Source organism: Notolabrus celidotus, chromosome 18 (assembly GCF_009762535.1).
Source record: "Notolabrus celidotus isolate fNotCel1 chromosome 18, fNotCel1.pri, whole genome shotgun sequence".
In the NCBI taxonomy this organism is placed as follows: Eukaryota; Metazoa; Chordata; class Actinopteri; order Labriformes; family Labridae; genus Notolabrus; species Notolabrus celidotus.
In genome coordinates this window covers 13,734,843-13,758,396 of record NC_048289.1, presented here as the reverse complement: position 1 = coordinate 13,758,396, position 23,554 = coordinate 13,734,843, and the positions used below count along the sequence as shown (strand labels likewise).

The 23,554-nt window shown below is 40.4% G+C and overlaps 2 protein-coding genes across 3 annotated transcripts in view; both read right to left on the bottom strand.

Annotated features, from left to right (window-relative positions):
* Positions 1-503: 503 nt before the first annotated feature.
* On the bottom strand, positions 504-8,478 carry telo2 (TEL2, telomere maintenance 2, homolog (S. cerevisiae)). Its single transcript, XM_034708206.1, has 20 exons — positions 7,683-8,478; positions 7,319-7,596; positions 7,150-7,218; positions 6,460-6,607; positions 6,267-6,369; positions 6,115-6,183; positions 5,863-6,004; positions 5,523-5,659; positions 5,327-5,412; positions 4,869-4,955; positions 4,688-4,776; positions 4,504-4,595; positions 4,161-4,277; positions 3,984-4,055; positions 3,705-3,881; positions 3,538-3,629; positions 3,347-3,446; positions 3,044-3,108; positions 2,204-2,319; positions 504-1,187 (listed from the first exon to the last, which is right to left on the bottom strand). The coding sequence occupies exons 1-20, from the start codon at positions 8,024-8,026 to the stop codon at positions 1,066-1,068; spliced, it is 2,505 nt and encodes an 834-aa protein (XP_034564097.1). The 5' UTR covers positions 8,027-8,478; the 3' UTR covers positions 504-1,065.
* Positions 8,479-10,686: 2,208 nt separating this feature from the next.
* Positions 10,687-23,554, bottom strand: part of rab11fip3 (RAB11 family interacting protein 3 (class II)) — a 36,502-nt gene continuing 23,634 nt past the window's right edge. Inside the window, exons 5-15 of one of the 2 annotated variants that reach the window (XM_034707586.1) lie at positions 20,658-20,858; positions 16,221-16,256; positions 15,999-16,092; positions 15,638-15,882; positions 15,104-15,185; positions 14,851-14,988; positions 14,525-14,680; positions 14,248-14,388; positions 14,059-14,163; positions 13,241-13,282; positions 10,687-12,741 (exon numbers count right to left, since the gene is read on the bottom strand). In XM_034707586.1, the coding sequence (XP_034563477.1) occupies positions 13,274-13,282; positions 14,059-14,163; positions 14,248-14,388; positions 14,525-14,680; positions 14,851-14,988; positions 15,104-15,185; positions 15,638-15,882; positions 15,999-16,092; positions 16,221-16,256; positions 20,658-20,858 (1,207 nt within the window). In that variant the 3' untranslated portion in view covers positions 10,687-12,741; positions 13,241-13,273. Of the gene's footprint in view, positions 12,742-13,240; positions 13,283-14,049; positions 14,164-14,247; positions 14,389-14,524; positions 14,681-14,850; positions 14,989-15,103; positions 15,186-15,637; positions 15,883-15,998; positions 16,093-16,220; positions 16,257-20,657; positions 20,859-23,554 lie in introns of those variants that run through there. The other variant, XM_034707585.1, reaches the window with a different exon arrangement.

The window sequence follows — 23,554 nt, the reverse complement described above, 5'->3', positions numbered from 1 at the left end:
AATTTGGCACTTGATATTCCTCATAAGTTCCCATGTATTACTCTTATTATGTAATTATTAATTACTTTGTTTAATGTCAATGATACGTTTTCTAGTATAGTTGTTGATGTTTATGCTCTTTGTGCAAAGCAAATTCCTCTTGGGGCAGAAAGGTTTCATTCATTCATTCATAAATATGCATAGATTGGCTCTTCTGCAATTGCTGTGTTGCTGGACAAAGATCTGAAATTGTTTAGATGGATATGGTGTGTACTTAACTTAATTACTCCAGTGTCTACTCTACTAGAAAGTTGACATATATTCATTTTGTTTTCAGTCTTATCAAAATTTGCCAGTGGAACTTTGGTGATCTGATTATAATTTAGTTCTTATTATGTCACACTATTAAGTGCAGCTTCACAGAAATTGATCATTAGCTTTTCTTCTGATTCTATCCTGACCCAATATCAGATCTATTCATTTCAATACAAAAATTAAGGTTTGGGATCCATAGCACAAATAAGTCTCAACAAAAACATTTTAATCAATGCCTCTTTTCATCTGAAGTCATCCAAGGTAATCGTTAAGAATAAAAACTATAAACAACTGTATGTTGCAAAATATTTCATTGTTTGGGAACAAACAGATGAACAATGTCATAAGAGGAAAAAGAAGTAGTACTTTTCTTATGTCTAAATGGGTGCATGTGCGTGAATGTTCACAGGATGTCCTCAGCAAACAAACAATAACAGCACAGAGATGTGCCCGTACAGGAACAGGATATCCTCATAAAAAAAGAGTTTATTGGTAGACCGAATTGGCAAACTGTCCTGCATTCAATCAGTATCTTATAATGTGCATAAACTATAGACTATGTCTTGATCCTATCATTGGGAACATGTGTGTGTGTATGGTGAAGAAAGACCTTTACAAACATGTCAAGAAGAAGCAGGAATTTTTTTCGGCTGTGTTTCAGCAAAAGAAACAAATTGGTACGCATCCAATATTCACAACTTAATTTCAGTCCACCTCAGTACTCTCATCTCCTGGCTCTGTGCGGATCAGCTGTAGCACATATTCAGTATTTCAGGATTCCATTCTCAGTGCTTGTGGATCTTGTAGCTGCTTTTTCAGGCTCTGGTCCATTAGAACCAGACTCTGTACAGCCAGACTCCGGCAATCTGCATCAGTGTCTCTTTCAGCCACATCTGTACATTTCAACAACACAAAAAAAAACTATTATAAAATTTTGTAATGGTGAATACAGAGGACAAGAATATCGCTCACTGTAATTTGAATTGCAGAGTCACATATTTTGATTTCTGTGCTTGCTCATGATTCTGGCATTTCTCTGCACAAGCAACAATCCTACATGGACGGAAATAATGTTTCCTTTACTCTGTGTCACTCAGCACCACATCACTCCCCGCCATGTGAGGCTACTTTTATCCTCCCAGGAATAAAGCAATATAAAACTGTGGAGGAGTCAGTCACGTCATGGACAGTCCGTGTAGTACAGGACATCCTGGCTCCTCATCTAATTCCCAGAAATGCTCAGTCCAGCTGTCTGTGTGTGTGTGTGTGTGTGTGTGTGTGTGTGTGTGTGTGTGTGTGTGTGTGTGTGTGTGTGTGTGTGTGTGTGTGTGTGTGTGTGTGTGTGTGTGTGTGTGTGTGTGTGTGCGCTTTCCTTGTCTGTGTGTCACTGAGGGGACATCCAAGACAAAAATACATTGTACAGGTGCAGCCTCAGACCTCAGTGCATTTACAGGAATCAAAGATGTTACAGTAAAATATTTGTTGCAACTTCTAAATTAAATTCTAACATGAGGAATTGTTCATTTGTATTACAGCATATACTTTATATACATTATATCTATTCTGTAAAATTGTCTTTGCAATTACTTTTTTCATGTGCAATGTGTACTTTGTAGTATCTCACTGTTTTACATGCTTTATGCTGTGTGTACTAAGACAACACTGTGCAATGTACTAAACAATAACCAACATGCCTATATATAGGAAGATATCCTATATTCATATTTCAGATTTATTGTTATATTTTATAGTTGTCTGCATCCTAGCCTTTTCTGTTGTCTTTTTAATCTATCACTTGATTACCCTCATCACTTTGAGCTGTCTTAACAAGTGCATTCCCCCAACAGAGGATCAATAAAGTATAAATCATCTCATCTTACTGATTGCCCACAATGTTTATTTTTTTTACCTGCCAGCCAAGTTCTGGTCTCAAACAGCTGATCACTGAGGTCCACCAGCAGGTTCTGACTGTTCACACTCAGAAACACAGAGCAGACAGCAAAGAGGACGCCTCTTCTCACCATCCTTTAACAGATCACAGGTTACAGGTCAAAATTTGCCCTGAAATAACATGATAAACATCTAGTCCAGGGTTCCAAAAGTGTGGGTCGGGACCCCCTGAGGGGTCGCAATACACCAATGGGGGTTCGTGAGATGTCTTCTAAATTTCTTTTTTTTTTTTTTTTTTAAGTATTTTAAATGTGCTTATTTTACCCATTATTTAAAAACATAGACAAAAATAGTGATTACATTTGAAATAAAACCCTGCAAATAAGTACATTTCATTAACTTTCTGCCTTTCTTTGTTGCCAGATGACTCCTAAAGATAGGATCAGGGTTAGCTAACAGTTAATTAACAAAAAGATCAGTAGCAGCAGGTTATTTCACAGCAGCACAGTCACATGTGCATGTAGGTAAACTCATTTTGAAGTATGAAGCAACATTTAACCACTTCGAGTGACAGTGGAGGGGCACAAGTCTTTGGCACCTATATTTTGGGGATCGTGGGCTGAAACGTTTGGGAACCCCTGATCTAGTCCACACCTTATAGACTTTTCACGACGTATTTTTAATTTCTATGTCCCACTCAGAGAACATGTTGCTTAGCAGAAGAGGCTGAATAGTAGATTAATTGAGGTGATAAATGCCCAGGAAATCATGCAGGAGTACTGAGTCACAATGCTTTTAGCAACCAATGAGAGCTCCCTCAGACACTTCTGCTTTTAACACTGTTATGAATCATACTCACTGGTCAACATGGTAGCGCACCGCCCACACAAAGTCAAGTAATGCACGACCCATCAGTGCAGCTACCTGCATGAAAAACGATTAATAAGCAAACCTAGAAGCTTAACAGAGATAAAACAGAAAAATATGTTCTAATATTCTTGTTTCATCTCATTCTTACTCTTAATGGTAGTCTCATAAAGAGTTAGGATAGCATGAAATAAGAATATGTGTTTGTCTGTAATAAAGTGAGGTTTTTAAAGGTGTCATTATCTGATAACATGCTAACTGAAGAGAGAAGTTTGGACAGATTTGAGGAAAGTACCGGTGCATTCACTGCCAGGTGCATGAAGAGGCCCAACGTGTGGATCAACCTGCCCAGCACCAGGTGGTCGCTGCCTAAAAGGTCAAATGTCATCTGAGGCCTAGCAGAAAGGTGTTGGATTCAAGTTTTAAAGTATTCTTTTGAAAACTTAAGCATAAAACTCACTTTGCATTTTGAAAGAATAAACGTACTTGTCATAGTTCCTGAGCAGAGGGAAAAAGAAGTGTCCAGCGACAGGGGCGTAACGGTTCGGGGTGGCCTTAGCTGGAGGCTTTGTGACACCCTGTAGGAGGAGAGGAGTTGCTGAAGAGCTCTGACATCAAACATGCAGATGACAATGTCTCTCTTCTTCACCCACCTTACTGAGGCGTCTTGTCTTGCTTTGTATCCGCTTCTCCACTTCTTGTCTCCAGTGGACGGGGTTGTCACCGGGGTATGGGGTTAAATCAGTGCTGGCAGAATTACTTATTAATGAACATCGCTCTCTTGTTTCTTTGTTTGGCTTCGACAGCTCCTGCGCTGCAAGTGAGAGAACCTGAGAAACCAAAACCACATTCATCACAAGCTTCCATATTCACTTGTAGTGATAATAATGTATTTATGATGAATTAAAAGTGAAGAAGCTGTATTTTCCAACCTCCAAGATATCAAGCCTCTGGCGAAGACTGTAGTTCAAGGAGTAAAACTCTGCAGTCAAATACTGAGTCACCTATTAAGGGAGGAGAAGAGGAAATTATGAAATATATGTGAGGTAAGAACATTAATTTTGATATGAAAAGGTAAACTATGTAAAAACTGAGGTGAAAGCGCATACAGGGACAGTGTCAGTGACTGCGAGCGCCACCATGGCCGCCTGTCTGAGATTCAGGAAGCTGCTTATGCTGTATTTATCCTCCATGTGAAGAAGCACTTTGGTCAGCTGGACACTGATCTGAAAAAGACCAAAAGCAGCAATTACTTATATGTAAGCTGCTGAAACCATCAGACGTGTGGAATTTTATTTTGAAAAATCACCAATCTAATTAATTAATGAACAAAAGAAGGAGCACCAAATTTTCTTCTGCTTGATTAAGCAATACATTGTAGTCAGAAACAATAACAACAGAGTGTGATTTTAGTAATAAATGAATCTAAATAAAGTATACTGCTTGTTTTACCTCTCTGGCTGCAAAGGCATTCTTTCGTACCAAACCCTCAACAGCTCTTAAACTGAGCTCCACACGCACCGGGTCATCAGAGGACATTAAACCTTGAGAGGTTAACAGAAAAGAAAAATATAAGCTCTAGAGATAGCAGCACATCAGTCAAGATGCCACATCAACGTTATCTGTAGAGCCGTACTTTCCAGACAGTCTCGTAGGTAGCGCGGTGGAGATGCTTTGTTTAACTCCTGATCAGCAGACATGTCATACGGTGTGAGCTCATCATCGCTGCATCAAGGGAAAAAACACACTTTTGTAAATTTCAAACATAACACTGTAAATTCTTTCAAGAAACTGCATCAGAGCTCACGTTGACTGACCTGTCCAAGTCAGAGTCTGGGTCAGTTTTTTGAGTCTCTTTCTCAGCATGTGGAGTTGTTTCTGTTTTCTCTTGAGGAGAATCAATTCTGTGGATAACAGAACGTCTGTTAAATAAAATCAGACATCAGACAACAGATATCTCATCAATACATTTCAGTGGCTTTGTTTCAGTGTTTAATTGTAGGCATTAGAAGTGTTGCACATTAGTTTTTGAGGCTATAAGTAGAAAGTGAATTATTTCCCTTGCTTTATTAAAAAAGTTTTATAAACAAGTAACTTGTTGTTCTTGTTAAAAAGAGTGAGTTTAATTCAATTTGTTACATTTCATACATTAAAAATACCATGTTGGGTTATTTATCCTTGAGGAAACTGGAGATGCTTTCAATATCACATTTTCTATCAAGAGAAAATTCTACTATGGAAATTTCTTCAAACAGTTTTGGATTTTTTTTCTTACACATTTACAAGCTCTGCCTCTGGTTCATCATCAGTAACAGGAGTCATCAGAGAGAGCAGCTCTTGTGTTTCTTCATCCTGATCATACTAAAACACAACACAATACACACCCATCAAATCAAGTAAATCATAAAATGTTTTGAAGCTGTCACTTCAAAAGGCAGCGTGTGTACACAGATACACAGATTGGCCTTCACCTCAAATTTGAGTGCAGCTCCACCGATATCCAAGCGAGAGCTGAGACACTCTCCCACCACCATGCCCACATGCCTGATCCGCACCACGCTGCTGTCCAGGTGGCTCTGCATTCCCCCCAGCATACACTGAAGTAAATCTGAGATGAGAGGGACATTATAATTAATGTACTTGCAGTATGATTTCTTTCTTCAGATGAGACTTTTAGCAGTTTTCAGTTGTTTTAATGTCAGTAAAGATCCTGACACACTCACATATGCTTTAAATAAGAGAGCTGGATGTGAATTACTTATATTTTGACTCTTTAATTACTGAGTGATCTGAGACACCAGACATAGTTACCTGAATGTAGCTCCTGTAGCTCAGATTTGTTCAGCAGACTCACACTCAGCAGTAAGGCCTTGCTCACATACAGCTGCTGCTCTAAAGATGTGTGCTTCACTGCGCTGGGGTTAGCCCAGGCCTGAGACACAGACCGTAACACCTGAGAACACACACACAAACACACACACACACACAGGTTCATGTCAAGATCATCAATGAATACAAGATAGGTGATACTATTTGGTATGCCTAACATCCTGAAGCCCTGACCTGGATGAGTAGTGGGCGTCGATCCTTATCAGCTGCAAGGTAACCCAGAATAATCCTCAAGATTCGAGTCTGGTGGATAAAGAAAATACTACTTAATATGATTTGTACAAGACGTGAATAGTTCACTGCTCGGCTGTTAAATATCTTTGTACCTCATACTTGTACTGCAGTAACAGCAGCTTATGAGTGATGACAAACTGCGCCTTCTTGTTAGTTAACACCAGATTCCCAATGATCCTGCCCAAAGCTGCAGGGCTGAAAAATAAAAAATGTGCCATCATTACGCAGACAGAAAACAGATTTTGAAAATGGCCTTCTGGTTGTATGCATTGAATTGTTCCTTACCCACTGACAGCCTGCACCAAACCTGTGAGCACGCTCTCTACCCATCGCTGTGGGACGTTCTCAAACAACTTCCAGCAAACTCTCTGCCACACCATGTCTGAGCGCGAGCAGACTGAGAGCCGAGGAGCCAACACTGCCAGAAACAAACCTGCAGAGGAGGATGAAACAGAAGGATTTAAGGTATAATATGACCATTTTATTAAATGTATCTATGGTCAGCCAAGAAAACTAACATTCCTTCTTTCATTAATATGTTTTCATGTTTTTTTTCCCATTATCACAATGAAGGTAAAAAATGTAGGCGTGACATTTTACACAGATCTTTGCTTTGACACTCATGTAAAAAATACTGTTAAATCATGTTTTGCATTCAGATGTCTTGTTTTACTTCTGTCTTTTTTCTTCCCCTTGTTGTTTGCACCGTTTTTTATGCTTTGTAATTCTCTTCTTTTTTGTTGTGAAGCACTTTGTAACCTTGTTAAGAAAAGTGCAATATAAATAAAGTGTATTATTATGATTATTATTATTATTATTATTATTATTATTATATTGCATATAAGAGCTATGGTTCATTTCAATCTGTAGGGCCAAATATGCTTGCTTTGTGAGTGTTTTGGCACTGTGGGGGACAATGATAGAAAATATTTTAACAAAAACACTTTTTTTTAATCAAAATGTAACTAAACTCACCGCTGTGGCCCTGGATACAAACTTTTCCAAGTGTCTGAGCCACAAATGTTAAGGAGCAGTCTGTACCACCTATAAAAAACACAAGTCAAATAAACAAACGGGATAAGAGAATATTATTTTGATTTCACAAAGATACATCTTTGACATTAGCTGCACAGTGTCCTCTCACCTTTAAGTGCTTTGCAGGTTCGCTCCAGAGTAGTGAGCATCTCTGTCGCCAGTAGTGGGTAGTACTGCTGAGGTAGAAAAAGGGGCTTGTTATTCAGACGTAACTTGTTGGCTGTGAGATCTGGCAAAGAAACGATACGTCCAAGCAGAGTCTCTCTGAGCTGGGGGGAGTCAGAGGGAGCAGTTTGCTGAGAGTAGGACCACAGCAGGTCAGCGAGGCGGTGGCTTTGAAGGAACTTCTCTGTTATGCTGACCAAGTGGTCCAGAGCTGCACTGGCACTGTGGTGGAGAGACAATGACAGAGGAATTAGAGAAAAGGTGAAAATGATGAACACTCTCCCCATCCCATGTTTAACGCCACAAACCTCAGCTCTCCTATTCCATCCATCAGAACCAGCAGCGTCTGCTCAGGGGGACCTTTCAGGAACAACCCGTCCCATAACTCTGTGCGCTGAGCTGCTGTGAGGCCGTGAACCCAGTCAGCCTGGATATTACTGACTAAGAACTGAAGGCTGCGAGTAAAGTGAGCTCTCCTGAACTCTGCACGCTGAGGTGAAGTGGTTTTACTTTCTGGTCCTTCATTTAGGTAAGAGCTGAGAGTCTGGAGAGCAGCAATTATGTCTTTGTTATCTGTAGCTGTATTAAGAGTCCGGAAAGACTGGGCCACTGCCAGGCGAACCTCAATGTTTGGCTCTGTATGTGTCTCCATGATTGAAGTGGGTAATTCTAGAGAGATAACAGTGTCTACTCGGGTGTGATTTCATACAATTCACAGCAGTCCTATCATTTAAAAAATAGTTACACAGACCTGACATTAAAACTGAATGCACAATATCCACTCATGCTAACAGGAATCATTTGGTTTTGGTTGAACTCTCGTTTAAGTCATGTAGCTTGAAACCATAGATGAATGCAGTGAATACAAGACAACAGTTAGCATCTCTAAATGCATACGAAGCTACGCATTTTGATCAAACACATCCTTGTTGATGTATCTGCTAACTGCGGACACATTTTGCAACCACTTTGCTAACAACAGTTTTCTTTTGCTGGCATTATTCGCTGTTCCTACTGTCAATGCGTTTATCAACAGGAACGTCCCGCGTTGAGCCCTTCGTGTGCTCCGTCAAAATACGTCCGTAGTGAGCAGCACGACAGAGGTAAGGTTCCGCAGACAGTTCTTGCAGTGTAGCATTCAAGAACCCCACGGATTTTGTAACACCTTTGGATGGTTATGTCAGAATAAATTAGTGGTGGACAAAGTACACAGCTTCATTACTTAAGTCAAAGTATAGCTCCACCAGGTCAAATATTACTCCAATACAATTGAAAGTTGCTCTGTCAGATTATTACTTGAGTTAAAGTACTGAAGTACTTGCTTTTAGAAATACTTAGGTATTCAAAGCACTTCTTCAAAAATCTTGAAACATTGTATTTTTTACAATACATAAGTGCAGTCAAGACTACATAGGAGTACATTCAGTTACATTCTGTTTATTTAGAAACCATTACTTGAAATCTTTAAAAACTATACCATGGAATAAAAACAGACACTAAGTTACTCCAAGCACAGGCAACTTAGTTTGAAATGTTCATCTGGAATGAAACAAATGTTACGTAGCTCAACACACTTTCTCAGGTTGGACTGTGAATGCTTTTATGTTTGGGAAAAGTGGGAAACAAGGTTAACATTTCAGACGATACATATCATTCTTCATTTCAAAAACCTCTAACACTGAAGATATGGACATGGGTGCTCAGGTGGAGAATTATAGCCATCATTACCACCTCTAAATGAACTGCCTGATCTGAGTGAAATTTGCTCTGTGTTTGCTCCACGTTCAACCGTGGAGTCGCACGATATACACGTATGACTAAACCACTGAGACAAACAGAACTACACAAACACATTTTACTGTCTTAGGGATCAGATTTCAGAAAAGAGAAGGAAATTCATGAGCTGACTTCAAAGCTATAGTAGTGAGTAACTAGAGCGTTGATAGAAATGTAGTGCAGTAAAAAGTACAATAATTGTCTTCTGAATGTAGTGGTGTAGAAATAATAAGTCCCCAAAAAAATAATACTCAAGTTAAGTACAGATACTCAAAAAATTTACTTAAGTACTGTACTCAAGTAAATTGACTTTGTTACTGTCCACCACTGGAATAACTTGAAATACTTAGGACATAAATAAACACAAATGGATGTTGTGGTTGTTTGATTGATTTATGCAAAAAAAAATTGCAAAAATGTCCATACCAACATACATTATGGCTAGATCAAAGTAGAACACATTGAGCTGTTTAATCTAAATTATTCAGAGGCAACGTGAAAGTTTCCCGAAGAAGAAGGTTTATGAGGAGATACAACATTTTTGTTAGTTTACGCAAAATAATTATGTGGGGATGCAAAATTATTGTGAAAAAATGCAAAAGTATTGTGAGATAACTCAAAAAGAATACAAAGGAATGCACTGTGTTCTGTGTGGGAAGTATCCCTCAAAAATGTAATCTGATCCCTCAGGGGCTCTATAAACAAATCCATATATATATATATGTTTAAAATATTGATTTGCTTCTGAATACTGATCAAATAAACTTTACAATAAAAAAAGGAATCTTTCTCATTGCTCATTTTATACAAGACAATATCAGCTGTCATGGTTATAATTATTGGACATACAGCTTACCACCGTCCTTACTGACAGCTGTGCGAGTTAATAAAGAGATGGTAAGTATGATACTGGTGTCAAACATGAATATGACACTGCACTCTGGTGAACCTGGGGGTGGTGCAGTACATATCCACAACCTGCAGGTGGGGCTGTTTGGGGGAAGAAGGTTGTGTAGTATTCAAGTATTGAAAGCACTGTGTGCTGTGGTCAAAATATCAGATGAAGCATGCAAATAGATACAAAAAAATGGGTGTTGTCTTAAAGTTCCCTGAAGAGAAGAAGAAATCAGTCATAAATTACAAATAATTCAATTTGGGAAACTTCAATTTTAGTGAGTGTAGAACTAAATAGTAAAAGTGGCTAACTTACATGCTTTAAAACAAAAATGCTGATCATTGCAGCTGGCACCTTCTGAGAACACCTGAAGATGTGAGTCAAGATTAACATTATTAAGAATGTGTGTGTTGAAATCAAGCGTTAAGATATACTGTATCTACAATGCATACAAACATACAAAAAATGATGCAACCAGACATAGAGTTATTTTATTCCATTTATTTTTCTATTCTTACTTTCACTGCTTACCTTAAAATTTTTCTCTTTTTACAATGACTGAAATTATATCTTCCCCGTAACAATTAGGATTAGATCATTTGGGGATCTTCAAAAATAATATACAGCTGTAACCAATACTGTTATAATTTATACATTTATTTCGAAAATAGGAATAAATTTAAGATACTCTTTTCTACAATATTCTCTTTTATATCTTCCCATGTCACATAACGGCAAGCCATGCACTACTACAGTAGTGATGTTTGTGCCTTAAGCAGACTTTCTTTGGACACTGGAAGTGAGTGAAAGAGAAAACAAATCACAGAAATGACATTTCATATTTACAGTTTAGGTTTCATCATTATAATTTAACAAACTGACAGTCACATAGTCAGTGCTTTTCCCAGGGCTCATCGTCAGGTCAGTTTAGAGGCAAAGTTTGAGACACAGAGGCACAGTGTTTAGACTAGCAGGCCTGTATTTGATTCCTTTAAGGGTGAGAGTCTGCTGATTAATGATTTATTAGAAGAGGAAAAATAATCCCAGGAGTATGATAACGGACCCTGATAGATAAAGTGATCAGTTTTAACATCTCTCTTTGGTCATTTTGAAAGCAGGAGATATTTAGTAAAGTGCGATCGCGGGAATGTTTAGTCAGCTCTGTGGTCTCACTGTCCAGTTATTGTTTTGCCTGTCCCTGAACCATCTGTCAAAAAGCTCACACTCACATACAAAGCAGGGAGAATAATAAGTGTAGTACAGCCTGCTGTGTTCAAGTGTCATCCCATTTCCTCGTAATGCAAAAACGATTCATCTCTACAAAGAATGAAGTATTAAATCTGTTGGGGCAAACCTCCAGTCGCACTTTGAGGCAAGACGCTGAACTCAGCGAGCCCGGGGGCGTGAGGTTTTAAGTGTCACATGTCGCTAAAACCTACAACTCCACTTATGGAAATTATAGCAAAACGAGTTGTCAGTCAAAACGAAGTCTGAATGAAAGATATACAATAAAAATGTGTTTTTCCATGCAGTACCTGACCCCAGCTGGGAAGACAACAGTAGAATCTGCAGACTCTGCCATAAATCTAAAGATCCTAACCCTGAAGAGGTCACAGCAATGTCAGCATCACGGAAGAGTGCAACGACCTCAACAAATGAGCAATCTGACTGAGCGGGTGACATCCAAGCTTGTGCACATGATGGTGACTCCCTCCAAACACAATATAACATTTCTCTCAGTTCAAAAATTCTCCCAAAAATCCATTCACCCTAAAGTAACCTCCCCTTGTGAATCCTAAAATGTACAGTTTCAGCAGAATAGATCACAGAGTGTGAGTTGTCATTTATGTCAAATGATGAATAAATAGATCTGCATGTTATTCAAAACAAAAATAAAGAAACCCCAACAGATACTGTACACGCTACATGCTAGAGAAGAATACAGGCAGCTGTCTCTCAGCGTAAGACAAGAAGAAGAAATGTTCGCTTTCCTCTGACTATAAAAATACCTAGAATCTAGAATGAGTGTAGAAAAACTTTACATGTACAAGTCATTTACATCCAAGGCCATTTTTTCCGTGGAGTGGCAGGTGAAGAAGAGCGGTGAGATCGATGTGAAGAGGGTGAAAAACAGGTATTTGTCTCAGCATATTGGTGCCATGCGTTTTGGACAAAAAATAACCACCTCTGTTAAAGATTTCTGGCAACAAGTAAATCCAACACTTGTTTCCAGTTTCAGAGTCCCAAAGAAACGTCCGGAGTATAGTGAGGTGACTATGAGGTACCAATAAGCACCACATCAAGTCCATTATCAGTCTTTTGAAAACGCATATGCAGCTTCGGCAAAAGAAATAAAGAGCAGGTTTGTTTCGTCTGCCCTCCACCAATGTCTGCTTTCTTGCCAAGCTTTATTGCTACCAGGTCCTCCATCGCTCCATGTCATGTGGAAAAAGATCAAACTGGCCAACAGTCAGCAAATTAGCTCAAATGAACTCCTGATGGCTGAAAAAATAGTGTCTGCAAATGGAAATTAATCTTCAAACATGGCTGAAACATTTCTTTGAATTTCCAATTCAAGATAGCGTCAAAGTTGGTGTTGCATTTTTCTTCTTTTGTGTGAGCAGGAAGTCTCCAAAAATCCTGCACAGCCATCTTCCTACAGTCTCTCAAAATTATCTCCATTAATGATTCGATCCCTTCACAAAAAACAAACGTGAAATCAAAAAAAAACTTAGTGCAAAGTACAACAGTTTGAATGTCAGCATTTTTTAACAATTTTTAACACTTTGTGCAGAAAAGAAAGTCAGTTACCTGGATACATTTGCTCCCCATCACTTTCACTCAGCAAGAGAACACTGGAGCCAGGTGGGTTGTATTTTACTACATTTCCCAGAATCACTCATCAAATTCCCTTCATGCTTAGTTCAAGTTTTGGGCTGTTTTATAGTGAACTAGTTACTATGAACAGATTATATTCTGTCAGTTACAGTACCCAGTCTACACTAAGTGAGATATGTTTGAGTTAGCTAACATTTGTGCCACAGGGTGATGGGAAATGTAGTTTTCTTCCAGCCCACCTAAACTCCAGGACCCTGTTTCATTGTAAAAACTAGACAAAGACGACAATAATAACACGGCGAGGGAAACTAATCACCCACATCCTTCATTTGTGATACTGAAGTTTATTTTACTCACTCTTGTGTCTCCGAAGCTGTTTTTGGAAACCGTTTACGTAACCTAGAGCAAAAAAAACAAGAAAACAAAACACACGTCACACACACACGCAAACCCCTCAGGGCATTTCTCATCCTCAACCCTCAGAAATGTCCCTCACTTGGGTTCACTGGAAAGACAGTGGAGCTCAGTTAAAGGACAGAACACACTGTAATAGGGGCACTGCAAGCATTTAACCCATTGAAGTTACATATATGATAGAAAATGCTGCTGTGCTCTTCCGACCAGAGCTTTATACAGCTTTCTCATGACTCAGCCTGGCTAAGGAGATCGCAGCTCACCTTTCCAGATCTGAGGCATGTGTGGTGTATGGTATAACTGATGAATGCTTTGATCACCTTCCTTAAGGCCTTTCGGTAATCTACAAGTGTCTGATTTTGTGTAAGCCGGATCAGACGTTGACACTTTTTCTTATGGGAGGGGAAGGGAATATTTCTTCATGATACTGACCTCTTGTGCACATTTACACACTCACTTACTCAGACACTCACTCATTCAAAAAGGGAGACTCGGGTCCCTCTAGCCAAATACATGGAAGTCACCAGGCCCCGAGTGTACATTTACACTCACAGATAAGCACAGACTCAAAATAATCCTATTTTTCTTCAATAGAAATCTTCAATCTTTCGTTTTTAAGGGGAAAGTTGAGTAAAATGAGTGTGTTGTCGTTTTCAAACCAAACTGATTATTTTACATCTTCTCTTGGTAGTTTCAAGTTCAAGTCTCATGTATATAATTAACAGTCCAAGGACCGTGTGGATGTATGGAGTCTATTTGACCTCTAGGATGGAGGGATTCGACTCCATGATGGCCACGATGATTTTGTCGATGTAGTCCTGGAGCCTGTAGTTGATCTCCTCCTGTTTGTGGACCGCCTCCATCAACTAGGAAACAGAGAAACAGAAGTTAGTGGAAGCAAGACAGGTGACAGAATACAGTGTACATCTTTTTCTGTGCTCTTAGTTTACCTCTACACGGGACACAGAGCTGATTTCAGCTGCCAGGGAATCAGAGAAGGAGGCAGACATTAAGTTCTTTGCTCCCTGAATGCTCAGGTTGATGATCTGGCCGTTCAGCTCGTCGTTCTGCTCCTTCAGGCTGCGGTTGTCCTGGAAAGATTCAGTCAGAAGTTACGTATCATTTACAATAGCACTGATTCTTTGTCTTTCTTGAACTCAAAGCTTTTTTGTTTGAATGACAGAATATAAAAACAGAGCATTAATACATTTGTGAAATAGGCTTTACCTGTTTGAGTCGTTTGATCTCCTGCTCCAGCTCAGCCTCACGAGTGCGGGTCTGATATTCCTGCAGCCCTGCGCCGGGTGTGCGCCCTCTTTTTGCTTCAGCCTCCAGCTTGTAGAGCTGTAGGTGCTCGAGCTGTTTACGCAAGTCCTCAATGAGCTGTGGGTTAAAAACAATCAAGAGAGAACATTGTTTAAAACATTTAAGTGATGCCATCATGTACGCAGGCTCATGTGACACATGAAAGTGATGCCATAATGTACCCTGTTTTGTAACACTTTGTACACAGACTCCTGTTTGTTTTGTTTATATAGTGAAACCAGCCCCACCTCTTGTGTGCTCTCCTTCTCCTTCTGGCTCTGGTGGCGCTCGTGGCTCAGCTTGTCACCCATTTTTCTGCGAGACTCTGTCTCCTCCTGCAACCTGATGGACATGACTTCTGTCTCGTCCTGCAGCTTCCTCTTCTCCTGGACAATTAAAACAAACACAAAGAAAGTGAGTATGTTAACTAAAACAGGACAGAAGTGGAACTTATAAAAATTCAGCAGGAAGACAAGGAAGGTAAATTCGATTTTTTTTCACCTCCTCTAGTCTCTCGATGTTTGCTCGAAGACATGGAACGCATGACCTCAGCTCGCTGTTCTCTTCATCCAGCTGCTGCAACCTGAGAAACAAATACAAATCCTTTAGGGTGACACGCACATCGAAAATCCACAGTGCACCTGAATTCTCACAGCATCCTATCTGTGTGTTGAGATGCTTTACCACAGAAAATAGCTTATGTGCAGTTCAGGCTAGTCCCAGAGGGTGGCAGTGTAGAGCCAAAAATCCATTAGTAAACATGACAAAACACTGGCTTTGCAATAAATGGGCACATAAATATACCAAAAATACAAATGAAGATGTATTAGACAGGTTTAAATAAGTTCTATATCCACTTAAATTTAAGACACAGTGCCAACATTATATTACAAGTGTCTGATGAAAAATAGAAGTTCCTTTTTGTCATTTCTAAATATTTTTTACATGTCAGAACAATACACAAAGGAATAAAATGTAAATATTCCTTTGTAACTTGCAATTTATTACTTATTTCTAATGTTTGTATCTGCTCACCTGGCCTGCAGGTTTTCCACCTCCAGCCCTCTCTCTCTCTCCAGTTTGACCAGCGCCTCTTTGTGACGCCGGGTCTCTTGCTGCAGCTGCTCATCAGCGTAGAGCTCCTGCTCCTTCAGCTGCTCCTCAAAAGCATTTGCCCGGTGCACCAGCTGAAGGTTCTCCTGACGCAGCCGTGTGTGTTGTTCTCCCGAAGCTTCTGACTCCTTCTCCAGCTCGGCCACTCGACGCTCAAGGAGGAGCACCTGGAGAAAAATAAAAAGCAAAAGCAAGGTTATTTGGTGAAATTATGACGTGGTCAGCTGTGATGCTGTGAATGTGTGAGAGATTCAGTTTACTTCCCTGACAGATGAGCGCTTACCTTGTCTGTGATGTCGTTGTCAGCGAGCTCCAGGATGTCCCGCGTCAAGTCGCTCATTGTGTCCAGAGTCATGGAGCTGTTCTGGAGGAGATGTCTGCACATAGAGAGAGAGAGAGTGTTTAACTCAACTTTCCTTTGTGCCGTCTTAAAACATAAACAGTTACAACCATCACAGGAACATAAAGCCTGTCCTGCTGAAATTAAAGAAACTATTCTGCTTACCTTGCTACTTTCTTGCTGGACAGCCTCTTTCCAGCGCTGCATGGAGAGACAAAACAACAGGAAAAATGGTCAGGAAGGGAGAAAGGATAGAGGAAAAAGACCCTATCTCCTGGTATTTGACCTACCCACAAAATCCCCATTTCTGATAGTTGATACCAGAGACTTTTAAGAGGTTTTGTACTAATAAATAAATAGAATTTTATTGCAACTGAAGCTGCGGAGTAGTCACACATCACAGCAATCTGACACAGACAAAGCAGCATATATTACGTTTCCAACAAGTGCTGATCCAGGATCTGTTAAGCTTGACAGAAAGAGACTTGAAGGCATTACAGAAACATTTAAAACATGTGTTTTCATACATTTAATGAATTCTAAAGTTCGGCTCTTAAATAGGGTTTAAGTGTAACTATGTTTCTGTAATACGGCTGCTGCTCAGTAATCCTGGATCAGCAGGATTTTCTGATGAAGGTAGGTTCTTTGGAAAGTTTTCCTGTACTAACAGCAGTCATTCTGCAAAACACACAGGAAGCATGAAGATAATGGCATGAGTGACAGATAGATAAATAAATTAGACACACTTACCTGTGATATCCTAGGTTACTGATATTTCTACAGTGTTTTTCATATGAATTCAACATGTACAATGTATGTTTTGTTTTTTTTTCTGCTTATGAGAATTATGTGTATTATGTATGATATGCAAATCATAATCCTGCGGACGTAATGATGGAGAAGAACAGGCCAAGAGCATTTCATGAATGCATCGTAGCCTGTAGAATGTGTTGAGAGGACTTTAGCATCAGTAAATGCTAAAAGAAAATCAGAAACTCGCACACAAAATAGGGTGAAGGTGGGAAAAGATGGTTTAAGACAGGCCTAAAACAAACCAACAACATACTCCATAATGTATGTATGAGAGTTCAATCTTTAACACAACACACACCACAGTGTTGCTGCTCCCAAATACCGTGCATACATTATGAGTACATGCATGACACTGAGGCTAATCACAGCAAACACGTTCACACAGCTGACGGTCGGAGGGTGGGTGGTGAATGACGCGTTACCTAGTCATCTCTAGGAAATTGAGGCGGGTGGAGAGGTCTTCAAGACGACTTATTTGTTTGTGACACTGGCTACAGAAAAAGTCCAGCGCCTCCTCCCTGAGGAAGCTCTGAAAGCAGTCAGGGAGAGGAGCGGGTGCACTGGAAAGAAGAAGGGAAAAAAACAGGGGAGGAAGAGGAGGAGGAGGAAGTGGTGAGTGATGGAGAAGAAGGGGTGGTGCTGAGGTGGGCCGAGTCACCTCGGAAGATGCGAGGGGCGTGTCAGTGACTTTCACAGGAGAGTTAAATAGAGTCAAGCGCGGGATGTGACGGACTGCAGTGTGGCTGTGCTCTGATCTTCAGTTAATGTGAGGAAAGACAGGAGAGAGAGCGTGTTGTTCTCACAGAAAGGCAACAATTCAGCTTGATAAGTCAAAATAAGATCAGCTGTGGATCAAATAAATAGAACACACTGCTTACTATTTCACTGTTTGAGTCTGCACCCTCTCCTCACTTCACCTCTGCCAGCTGATTGTTCATTCAGCAAGCGAGTCAGGTCTGAATTATGCAACCAGCTGGCAAACGTTCCTGTTTATGTAGGCAGAAACAGGGCATGGCAGACTTTGAGCGAGTGTCACTTGATGGTCATAAGCACTGTCATACTATTAGGCCATTTCCCTCCGACTGCATGAAGGACAACTTTGTTAAATAATGCCTTCAGCTGTGTGTGTGTATGTTTGTAAAAAAAGACAACCTAACAGTTCGGACATGCTGTCAAAGTGCGGTGATATGTTCAAAGATAAATGTGTGGGTGTGTGTGTAGGCAGCACTGATACATGAGCCAGTGATGAGCAGGACTGGCTCAAAAACACAGTGACGCATTCTCATAGAGTGGGTGAGATATGTGGGATGCGGTTATTTTTTTTCTTTGTGTTTTTATCAGTGAAACAACTTGTGTGACATGCTATCTTTCACATCCTGCATGTAACGTTACGTACTGATAGAACTTTGTTATTATCCAAGGTTCTTAGCTGAGATTGGAGGAGGCAAAACTACCGTAAAGTCTGGAATATAAGCCAGTCTGTTCCTGGGGGTCTCTTAGAGAGAGAAAAGGTTTGAACCGTCTTCCTGCATGACGATTTCCATTTTCTTCTACAAAGTCCATAAAGAGCAGTTTCTGTGTAGCTCTTTCCAGTACCATCTTTTTTCACCATGTGGATTTTGCACTCCTGCTAGCGGCCAGTTGCTAGGTGCAGTTGTTGAGCTCAGCTTGCGGTGACTTCATTAGTTGTGGAATATGGACCCACTGCCCACATTGAATTTCGTCACACTATCTGCCTCCTCTGGTCCCTTTCTGTCTTAAATTGAGGAGTCTATACAATCAAACCAGCCCTCTAAAAACTCCACCTACTCAATAGTATTCCTCTATTTTCTTTTCGATTAGTATTATGACCTGTAGATTTGATCTGTAGCTTTGTGCAGTGCAATACTCAATGAATGAAAGTAAATTCTCAAAGGTGTCACTTCACATGCAGTGGGTGATGGTGGTGGCTGCACTAGTGGTTGTGAAGACGTATATCTGAGACAAAGCTTCAGCTTAATTACAGCGGTATCTTTGGGTAAAATACAGTCACAGGGAAAACTATCTCTTTCTGTATTTTGTGATGACATGCTGGTCGGGATGGTATATAGGTATTAAAAGTGCATCTTCCGGGCACTCTTGGCCTAACAGTTTAAGCGCTGTAATGGCAATTTCGGTTCCTTTTGTGTTTTAAATTGTGATGTCCTAAACAACTCTGCCCTGGTGCAGATACCTGCAGCAGACAAAGGGCGTGAAACATACCTTAGGGGGCGTTTCCTCAGGTATAAATGTTTGGGTCTTCCCCATGGTAGGGGCCTTTCTTCATTCTGACAGCTTGTGTGTTGATTGACCTTGTCTTTGAAAATACAATAAAAACCTTGTCGACCAGCAGAAGTCTCTATTTCATTATTCACCAGTAACAGGAAAAACTTCCACAACAGCGCACCCCATATACAGTTGTGGTCATAAGTTAACATACTCTGGCAGAATTTTTTATTTTTTTTTGGGACCATTTTTTCAAATAATATGAATGATAAGAGAAAAACTTACTACTCATGGTTAGCAGTTGGGTAAAGCCATTTATTTTCAAAGAACTGTGTTTACTCTTTTTATAACATATGACAACAGAAACTACCCAAGAAATCATAAATTCTGCCAGGGTATGTAAACTTATGACCACAACTGTAAAGAGGCTAAAGTCCTTGTTGCAGAGGATGCTGGTCTGACTACCGGCCTCACCATGTCTTTCCCTACTCTCTGCTCCCCGTATTTCCTGTGTCTCTTCAGCTGTCCTGTCTAAATAAGGCATAAATACAACTTTAAAATAGTGAATTTTATGAGGTGCCCCACTCCAGAATACAAAGTGCATCTTAAATTACAGTGCCATGTATTTGTTTCATCCCTCTTCCTACTTCTTCTCTTTTTTTTTTTACTTTGATGCTTCCATTACCTCTTAATGTCACCATTACAATTCATTATCTTAAACTAATTTATAGAGATCCTAAACTGAAGAGCTTCATGTCTATTTTTTTGATCCAGTGAACCAGCTCTTCTCAAAAAATCACATATTAAGGTTTTTGCATCCAGCTATGAGTCTCTCCTAAAAAAAAAGAGAGAGGAAGGAGGAGTACAGACATGACTAGGAAAAGGTGACAATAAGAGCGTTAACACAAATAACTGCTCCCATTGGCTGAGTGTGTGTATGTGTATACATGTGGCTGTATTTTGGTGTTTATTTGACACCACACACAGCTGAAGTGTGTTTATACAGCATGCCAGGGGCAAAGCTTGTTAGATACTCCCTTAGATGAACTCAGAGCAACAAATCATCCACCTTCTGTCACTCCCAAAAGACTTTGCAACAGATGCCGCCTTAAGACCTAACACTGTGACTGATTAAATTTAAACTACTACTGTAACAGTTTAAGAAACGCTCAAAAGTCATAGTTCATAAAACGTAGTAACAGAGATAGTCAGTCTCATGGAATGAACTTTGTTTTCACGTTATGTATCACGTCCTTCACAGGACTGAAAGGCAGATAAGGGCGGGATGGACGTCTCCTGATACTTCTTATCAAAGTTTGTCCTCAGAGTCTTTGGTGAAACAGAAATATTTTCTCTGAGGGTGAACTTGGACAACACAGCTGAGTGTAACAATGTCACACCTCTTATCAGGAAGGACAGGTAAAAGGAATGTTGGCAGCGATCTAAAATGATATTCACATGAGTTAAATCACCCTCAGGCTGCCTGTATTTACGTAATCGTTTTGGCATTCTGGTTTGGCTGTGTAGGTGAACATTTTTTCGTACCTCGGAGAAAGCAGTGAGGAGCCATTGACCTGCTCGCCCGCCTGCTCCAGAGAGGAGTCAGCCTCCCCCTCCGTCCCCTCCACGCTGCTCTCCAGCAGCAGCTCTGATGTGTTGCTCTCCCCAAAGTCCTCAAAGTGCTCCTCCTCTCCACCAATGACCGTCACCAGCGAGTGGTTGTGGTGCTCGGAGTTCAAGGAAAACCTGTGGGACATTTAAGAATGGATTAGTGTGTTAGTGTTTGTGTGTGCTCACTTGTGTAAACAACAACAGTGTGGTTATTTTAAGGCCCTGTACAGAAATAAAGGATGGAGACGGGTTTAGGTTGGATAAAAATGGGCTTGAGCTTCAGCCACGTAAACTTGTATGTAAGACACTGCAACTTGACTTTATGTAAACCTTCAAAGAAACCCAACGTGCTTAGAACTAGGGCTGTCAACCAATATTCTAAATTAGAATATATAATCCAATATTTAAAAAAAATGGAGATTCGATTGGGAAAATTAATATTAGACTGTGGAAAAAAAAACACATCGGCGGCTGCTTTGCGAGTGGGTGCACTGCATGACAGGTCAGGGACAGGTCACAGGAGTCACACATGCACAGCTTAAAGCAGATGGCAGAGAGAAATCTTTCCGTCCCCGGATCCTCTGTGCGCTCTGAACGCGTCCTTTCCTCCACTGAGAATATAGTGAATAAAAAGACATTGGCACTGGCCTCTTCACATGTGGACTGTCTTCAGGCCTAATACCCAACACTGACAGTGGACTTAAGGAGCCTGACAATCAGTGGCAGTGAGATAAAATGCAGTTTTCCTCTTTTTTTCTATACAAGCGCCAAGAATGTAAGTAGCCTACTTTTTGTTTATAATAGCACTTTATTGTAAATGATCCCTCAGGGTAAAAGTTCTTTGTTGTCATATTTCTCGGAATTGTGTACCTTATTTTATTTAAACAAAAGTGAACATTACAAAAGTGTAGGCTACTGCATTTACTGAATAGATATTGCATGAATAAGGTAGAGACATTTGCTTCATGCACTGCAGGTCCCCGCTGGTTTGATTATTTACTGTTTCATGTCAAAGAAAAGTTGTTGTTCCATGTTTATTACAGCACAGCTCGCTCGGAGCGTTCAATGTTCTTTCTATACACTGTAAAACTTAAATTAATGTTAATAAAATTTGCTTCAATCACTGAATGAAGCCTGCCTATATTAGGGACAAGAGTCGGGTCCTTTAATTGCTTGCACAAGTCTTGCTCAGCACTCACTCAGCACACAGAGAGGGGAGAGGTCTACGATCTTAAACGTGTTACGGTATGGGCCATTAGGTCATTTACTTGTTTTGTACTGTGTAGGTATGTTTTAGGCATGTTAAATCTGAAATAAAAATACCTATACAAGTAGTTATGTCTCCTAGTATTAGTTTGCCCACCTGTTATTGACATAATGCGCAAATATAGATATTCGAATGGTTAGAACCTATGTTTGGGTTTTTTTTAGAGGGAATATTCAAACGTCATTTTGGAGCAATTTTGACAGCCCTACTTAGAACTTGAGCAGGAGTATCTTTGTAACAGCTTGTAAGAAAAAAAGCTGGCATCAGGTTGGTGTGTTTTACCCAGAAATCAGGACCTGACTGGAGTCTACTGTAAATCCCCAACAAGCACAATTAATCTTCCCCCTTCGAAGAGCGTCAATCTGGACAAGTTGGTCACTTGTCCCTCAATTTAATCTGGTAAATGTCATTAATCCTCAAGGCTACCTCTGCTCACACTAAATGTATAAAACCATTGTGGAAAAGCAAAACCACAACAGAGACATTTGAAGCTTGTGAGAGGAATTTTCACATAATTATATGTTTCTGAAGCTTTGAACATTTCTGGCTGATGATCTAACACAACTGGACAGAAACCTGATCTGGATCTGGAAGCCTTTGATGTGAATTAGACAGAGTAACGACAAGGGCTAAAGTAAATTATCCGTGGCTAACAGGAAAGCTGGAAAGCTGGTCTTTCCTGTTGTCCAAGAGGAAGTGTTGGATGTCTGGAGCACACACAGGAGGATGTCCAAATCAGCAGAAAAGTTTGCTTTCTCAGCACACCATGACAGACTCCAGGACACGTTAATCTGCCCAATTCAAAACCAAACTATCACCAGAACTTCTCATTGTGAAAACCGAAATCATACCATGACTCTGCAATCTTCACTTCAGTATTCATCCTCTTCAGCATGTGTACTGCCATGTACACAACACATGCTGGGTGTATCAAGCGATATAGTAACACAGCCGACTTCTATGTCACTTACCCCTTACTGTTTGGCCCCATACTGAGATCCCTCACACAGAGAGACGGCGAGGAGAGAGATCGCATCTTTAAACGCCCTCCACTGCCCTGGCGTGAAAGCCGTGGAGTCAAAACTCCAGACAACCAGAGTGGAATCCTGAAGTTTCACGAGTTACACCGCTTTGCGAAGGAAACGATAGCTCTCCAGTTTGGAGGGGGAAAAAAAAATCAACAATACTCTGAAAATCTGCGTCTTTAACAAGCTGCTTATCCTCAGCTCCACATGACTGATGTTGCCTCGTCGGTGCAACTGGGCAGACTTGTCGTCGTACCAAAGAGGGTTGACTGTGAGTGGGTTAATCAGATTTTAAGCTAAGCAATGGCCAACAGACAGTACTGCTGACCGTCCAAGGGCCAAATGTGTGTGGGGACACGGGTAGGATAGAGGAGGGTGGGGGAGGCTAATCCTGTTAGATTCTTAATCCCTAGTCCAGTGCATACACTGCTACACTAAACAGGGCTAGAGCTAGCTAGGCTAACCAGGCAGCATGTCAAAATCTCAGATTACTTACTGACCTTTTTGTTGCTGTTACTCACAGTCAGTGTTGATTCACT

Bases quoted from the DNA above. Each gene is read 5' to 3' on its own strand.
- telo2 (XM_034708206.1), bottom strand. From the start codon at position 8,026: ATGGAGACACATACAGAGCCAAACATTGAGGTTCGCCTGGCAGTGGCC. The intron at 5,413-5,522 runs GTGAAGGCCAAT...GTTGTGTTTTAG, and splicing joins GAGCTGCACTCAAATTTGAG to TATGATCAGGATGAAGAAAC. The intron at 3,109-3,346 runs GTACTTTCCTCA...TTTTTCATGCAG, and splicing joins ACCTGGCAGTGAATGCACCG to GTAGCTGCACTGATGGGTCG.